This window comes from Miscanthus floridulus, chromosome 15, assembly GCF_019320115.1.
Source record: "Miscanthus floridulus cultivar M001 chromosome 15, ASM1932011v1, whole genome shotgun sequence".
Lineage (NCBI taxonomy): Eukaryota > Viridiplantae > Streptophyta > Magnoliopsida > Poales > Poaceae > Miscanthus > Miscanthus floridulus.
Genome location: NC_089594.1, coordinates 84584346 through 84590743, shown reverse-complemented (window position 1 = coordinate 84590743; position 6398 = coordinate 84584346). Strand labels below are relative to the sequence as shown.

General features: G+C 44.0%; 1 protein-coding gene across 4 annotated transcripts; it reads right to left on the bottom strand.

Moving 5' to 3' along the window:
• Positions 1 to 373: 373 nt before the first annotated feature.
• Positions 374 to 5829, bottom strand: LOC136509049 (transcription factor NAI1-like). Of its 4 annotated transcripts, XM_066503849.1 has the most exons (5): positions 5672 to 5829; positions 4397 to 5331; positions 2617 to 2997; positions 1308 to 1457; positions 374 to 470 (listed from the first exon to the last, which is right to left on the bottom strand). In XM_066503849.1, the coding sequence occupies exons 2-4, from the start codon at positions 5108 to 5110 to the stop codon at positions 1356 to 1358; spliced, it is 1197 nt and encodes a 398-aa protein (XP_066359946.1). In that variant the 5' UTR covers positions 5111 to 5331; positions 5672 to 5829; the 3' UTR covers positions 374 to 470; positions 1308 to 1355. The 4 variants fall into 4 exon arrangements, with proteins under 4 accessions (XP_066359946.1, XP_066359943.1, XP_066359945.1 ...); XM_066503846.1 differs by lacking the exon at positions 374 to 470 and having other exon boundaries at positions 955 to 1457; XM_066503848.1 differs by lacking the exon at positions 374 to 470 and having other exon boundaries at positions 955 to 1457; positions 4397 to 5123.
• Between the last annotated feature and the right edge of the window lie 569 nt (positions 5830 to 6398).

The following is a 6398-nucleotide window of genomic DNA, read 5'->3' as shown; positions in this document are numbered from 1 at the left end:
ATGCATGCTTCCTCGCTGAAAAAAATAATCAAATTGAATTGCAATTTGCAGCAGATCTCTTGAAATCATCATTAAGGTTGCTAAACCATCATGCATTATTCCTTGATGGAGGATTAGGACCAGATCGCCTATATTAGTTAATGTTTGCCGCATGATCATCCATGTAATTAATGTATACACACATGCATGATCCGGCAATGGCATGGTGGTATTGCTATGCAACAACTAGCTGCAGAATATAATACAGTTGCATAGTACACGATGATGATCTGATGCATATCTTCAGTCATCTTAGCTTGCTATACCAACCGAAGACATGTTGCATTTTATGCGAACAACACGGTGCCAACTTTGCACTGCATATCTCAACAGCAGCCTTTCCCTGTATCTCACCACCCAAAAAATATGCAGCTCCATCTTTGATTTTATTTGCTGACCAGATCGGAGGAGCTTCGTATATATCTTCAGTGCTGTACAGATCACGCGATATCTCTTAAACAAATGGTGGATACGGAACGTCCAACTAACACAACATTAAATCATATACCTTTATAGCATTTTCTTTTGGTGAGGATCAGATCTTTATACAGCGAAAATCTATTTTCTTTTGGATGCATGACTCATACATGAGTCAGAAGATCACACATATATACTTCTATATACCAAGATATAATCAAAATTTCTACAATTTAAAAAGAACAATGGTGATATTTTAAACAAATGGTCTAATGATTTGACGTGTGGAGGATATCGTATCTCATTTGTTTAGTGCTACTTTGATCATATAATCTAATCATATAGTATTTTTCAAAATTAAAATATATCTTCTGGAGACCGAGTGTGTTGTCGTACATATATGAAATGAAAGGATTGAGTTTTGATGCAAACAGTGCAACTTGCAAATAAAAACAATATAGCAGTCAGTTCTTTTCTCTGGAAACAAATTAAAGCAAAATCCTGACATGAAGCAAAAGGTCATTTGATTCTCTCAGTGATTTTGATCGAGCAATAAACAACAAGGTACGACTTGGACCAAAACTTGCAAGTTGTGGTTAAGAGATTCTCGTCATGCATCCATCAACATGATGTGTGCCATCTTTTCATCATAATTTTTACCTGATGATCGCAGTACGTGCGTGTGTGCATGCATGGGCACATGGTGAATGTGTGACGTTGAGGCTACTGCACTACATGCAGCATGACTAGAATTCGTTCCCAACCATGACTTTCTGTCTGATCTCAGATTTTTTATATCATCAGATGAAAGAGGTTTGATTGCTCATAAATTATTAGAAGCCCCTCCACACCTCTTGGATGGAGACAAGCATGGCTGAGCCTCTTCAGCAGTCCACTTTTTATCCTCTTGTTTCTTCAGTACTGCTGCTATAATGTTGGTGCAGCGCAGAGTTAATCCTTCTCACGATCTCATCTACCGTGGCATTGAACCCCTCCTCCACCTGAATAGTAGTAATTTTACAAAGTTAAAATTTGTCAAAATAATGTGCTGACAATATACAATTAAGGCCATATATACTACTAGCATGTCAAAAAGTACAATTAATTACATATGCCTTGCTCTAGTGAATTATACATGCAAAATCATTTTTAGGGTTTTTAGGGCATGTGGCTTCATCATATAACTCTATACATGAATTGTTATGAAAAAAAAAACTTTCCTACACTGAATGCATGGTATGATTATTATTTTTGCATAAGTCAACAAATCGCTTTCATAAGTAGGTTTTATTGCATTGGTTAAAGTCTCATCAAGTTTTCACCCTTGCATTGACATTTTATCAGAGTGATGTGTGAAAGATATTTTCACACACTTGAAAGTGATCACCACCACCCAACCCTTTTGACAATTCCCACATACCAGTTATTTTCTCATTATATTGCTTGCATTTATTGATTACAAGTAGAGTAAAATTTACATAAACTTTTTAATAGATGGAAATTCCATCTGTCAGCTGATCTTATCCAAATCAGTGCTAATGAGCCTAACATTTATATCGGTACTGGATCGAGAAATCGTCTTTAATACTCTATGACATGGAGCCCACGGTATCTTGGTCCATATGTATGTAATATACACATTAACCTTATTACTATATACAACTTCTGTATCTACTCATGTACATTTATCCATGGACCCCTCAAGAGATCTTCCTGAGGCAGCACCTACCCATACAATCATAAATGTAATTAAACAAAAAATACCCATAAATTAATGTTGAATTGCATAGTTCACACTTCACACACACTCTCTCTTCTCAAAAAAGAAGATGCATATGAATTAACGTATATATTTACTTGCTCTAGCTAGAGGTGCATGCAAGTGCAACACAAATGCACATGCATGCTACATACAAATGAGCTTGTCGGTTGTTGGTTAGTCTTTAAGTGTGTTGAGGGTATGGCCAATTGATATTACTTCACATTGGTATCTATCCTGCATGGATTCATGGTGGATAATAAGTGTGCACTTCTATATGTCAAATGTCTGATTTTCTGTTGTTGTTCAGATAACATGCAAATTTGTCATTGTTTGGCTATAGAAAAAAGTGTATTATCTCTCATGAGTTATCCTTTTAATTGTACAGTTTGTGTACTCGCCTTGGCTGTGATGGTGATGATGGCAGTGGAGGCTGGGAAGGGCATGACGTTGGTGTGGGTGATGGAGAGCTGCATCTGCTCCACCTCAGAGATCACCCTCACCAGCAGCCCCCTCGCGCTGTAGCAGTGGATCCGCAGCAGCACGCTCCTCTCCGACAGCCGCACCTCGATCTCCGGTAGCTGCATACCGCCATCGCCACCGCCATGGCTGCTCGCCATGGCCTCGTCCTCGGGCATGTGGCATTTCTGCTTCGTGACAAGCACCGCCGACTGGATGCCGCCGCTGGCAGTGTGGGCGCCGTCCTCCTCGAGGGTCTTCACCTTGTCCTGCAGCTCCCTCACGTACTTCACCGCGTCCCCAAGTATGGTCGCCTTGTCCATCTGCAAAGCAAGCACGATCAGATGCAATGATTAGAGTAAATGCATTGCAATCTTTGGGCTCGTTTGGTACGGCTCCTATACTGTTTTATGCACTGTAGCATGCTAGAACCGGAGCCGTGGAGCTAGAAATTCGAGCTTCACCGGCTCCATGAACAGTACCCCCTACAGCGAGAGGGGAAAAGGTGGGGAGAAAAACAGCTCCGGTGCTACAGTGTGCTACAGTGTTCCATGTCAGGGTGTCAGCCGGAGCCGGAGCTGCCCGGAGCCCGACCAAACAAGGCCTTTGTTCTCGTCTGATACCGGTCGATGCATACAACTCAATAGTAATCGCCGAATATGTGCATTTTTGTTGTCTCGTACCTAATTAATACAGGTTTGAGCGAGACACGGTCAATCACACAAACTAAACTTTAGTTAGAATTTTTAATTAAGGTTTATTTTGCAATCCAAATGTCCTCTTGTAATTGTAAATTCAATATTTTTAGAGCTTTAGGGCCATAATTGCAAATAAAATATATATGATGTTTCTCGTTCACGAGCGAGCGTTAGCTCGAGTGGTTTCGTCTCCGTCGTGGGAAGGCCCCGGTTCGGGAGTTCGACTCCCAGCTGCCGCAGGCACAGCTGCGGTAATACGCAGTTTGTGTAGAAAAAAAACTCCTCGCCTGTCCCGCGTCCCAAAGCACAGGTAAAAAAGGTTCTGGTCCATTCACAGGGTTACGGGCCCCTGTGTAAGGGCAGGGCAGGGCATAGGGTTCGGGGTTTTTCTCGACCTATGTGAGAGGTCTTTTTCCTAGCGCAAAAAACTGCGGGTGCCCACCACAGGCCAGTTTTTTATGTTTCTCGTTCTAGATGATTCGATGCCTTCGTACATATTGCAGCTAGCAAAGCTTGGCAGCTATAGGAGCTTTCAAAGGGTGCACCTTTTAAACACTGTGGATTGTTTAGTTTCTGTAGCTCAATATTTTCTAGCATGATTTGATATGTTTTCTAATTAATTCTAGAAACTAGTACTACTCCTAGCATGTATGATTCAAAGGCTAACCAATAATATATGCTATGATTACACTTTGGTCGCGAAGAACCTAATTTGCAAGCAATCTTGGTTAGATTGTCTGTAAACTTAATGACTGATGCTCAGTAGTTACACTGATTTTGTTGAGATGATATATACATGCAATCTTGGTGAATCTAGTCCCACATGACTTACCAAGGGTTAAGGACAATAAAGAGAGTTCCTTGTTGATGGCTAAAAACAAGAAGCATGAAATTAAAGATCAGAAAAGAAAAAGAAAAAAAAGAGGAGGATGAGAAAAGAAGAAGAAATAAGGAGATATCTCATGGCAGCTAAATCAGTGATGAAAAGAATGAAAGATCTATTCTATGGTGAGGTAATAACAACCTTCTTGAGGCCGGGGATGACGGTGGAGAGCTCGATGAACCGCTGGTTGATCTTCTCCCTCCGCCGCCGCTCGGCGATGATGTGGTCCTGTACAGGCCCCGGCGACGATGCCGCAGCCGATGGGACGGCGCTGCCCCCTCTCCTCCCCGCAGACGACGCAGCACGTTGTTGCACTTGCACCCTCGTGACCGCCGCCGTGGCGTCCGGCAGCGCGACGCCGGCGCCGCGGTCGTCCGCTGGCAGCGCGGACGCGGCGCTGAAGTTCCAGCTGACCGGCCTGCTGTTGCTGCCGCCGCCAAGGCCCGTGGTCCTGGAGCGCGCGGTGTGGGGGGACCACGCGGCGGCCACCGCATCGTGGTCCATGGCGGCGCCCGCGCCCGCTCCAGGGCTGTCGCCCGAGCTGCTGCTGTTGGTCAGGCCGCCGTAGTCACCCACCTGCACCGTCAGGTCCCGGACTCGGACGCTGGCGGGCACGGTCTGTGGCTGGGAGGCGCGGAGCGCCTGGAGCGACGGGAAGGCGGCGGCGGCGGCAGCGTCCTGATCTCCGGCGGCGGCGCCGCTGATGCGGGCACCAACACCACCAGCGCCACCATCCTGCTGGTGGTATGCGTCGGAAACCGCGGCGGCGGCGGACGGGTGGTGGTGGTGCTGGAGCTGGTTCATTGCCCACTGGAGGAACGTGCTCGAGTCCTCCTCCATATGTCGATCCATCATCTATCTTGTCGTGCTGCGTGAACAAATCAAATCATGATGCTGATGACAAGATAAATAGCATCTGAATCTGATGAGATGAGATGGACAAGATGCTGATCGATAACAAGGCAACAAGTGAAGCTGAATCGATGCAATTCAAGATGCTGCTGCATGCTACTATACTGCAAGTGTGCAACCAAGTGCTTGGCCCGCTCCAAACTGGATGAGCTCAGCAGCTCAAGCTGAAGACAAGGCAGCAGGCAATCAATCAATCAATCAATCAATCACATGCATGTTAGGCTCAGGTAGATGCAAAGACAGATCGGCAGGCATGCAACAGTGCAACACAGGGCGGCAGCTAGCAGACGCTGAAGCTCAGGATGATTTGAGACCAGCTCAAGCACCAACTGAAGCTGAAGAAGAACGAGTAAGGCAAAGGGGAAGAACACAAACAGCAAAGCTGCTGGCCATGGCCATGGCCAGCCAACAAAAGCTAGTTGCAAAAACTCCTTGAAGATGGAAGAACAAGCGGAAGAAAAGCTAGTGCGGCCGGCCAACAAGGCAACAACCAACAAGTACTACCTGCAGAAATTTGATGCAGCTATATCTTGGAGCATCCAGAGAAAAAGACTGAAGGAGAGTGTGTGGTCGAATGATCTTGCTATGCTGTTTGCTACATATATGGATCCCTGTGTATGTATTGCTGGACATATATGCCCACCTCCCATTGCTTGTCAATATCTCCGATCCCCTCACCTCCTCTCTATATGATTTTGTCCTCAGATCACACACATCTCTTTCTCTCTCTCTCTCTACATTAACTATTCGCTGCTGTTGTAGTGTGGCCTAACCCTTCCAATATTATACTAGTAATGATATACTATTCTAGTTTATATACTTCTCTTTTACACTACTGTCACAGAAAAGCTAGGTAGCTGCTACCCAATGCTATGCGTGTATGTGTGAGGCTGAGAGCTAAAGCATGTTTTACAACAATAATTTCACTTTCACCTATATACCATATTATACCGTACCTCCGTCCCTGAAAAGTATCATTGTTACTTTTCAAGAAGTGAATAAGTATCAAGTTTGATCAAATATATACAAAAATTACGAATATTTATGAGGTGTGTTAGATGAATTATGAATTGTATTTCATAATTAGTCTATTTAGAGATATAAATGTTGACAATATTTTCTATAAATCTAAAATTTGACTTAGTCCAAACCTAGAATGACACTCCTTTAGGGACAAAGGTAGCAATTGTTAAAAACTCTACAATTTTTATGACTTTGCGATCTTAGCTTA

Bases quoted from the DNA above. Each gene is read 5' to 3' on its own strand.
- LOC136509049 (XM_066503849.1), bottom strand. From the start codon at position 5,110: ATGATGGATCGACATATGGAGGAGGACTCGAGCACGTTCCTCCAGTGG. The intron at 2,998-4,396 runs GTTGTTATTACC...CTTGCTTTGCAG, and splicing joins TCATCCCCGGCCTCAAGAAG to ATGGACAAGGCGACCATACT. The intron at 1,458-2,616 runs GCGAGTACACAA...ACTACTATTCAG, and splicing joins TCATCACCATCACAGCCAAG to GTGGAGGAGGGGTTCAATGC.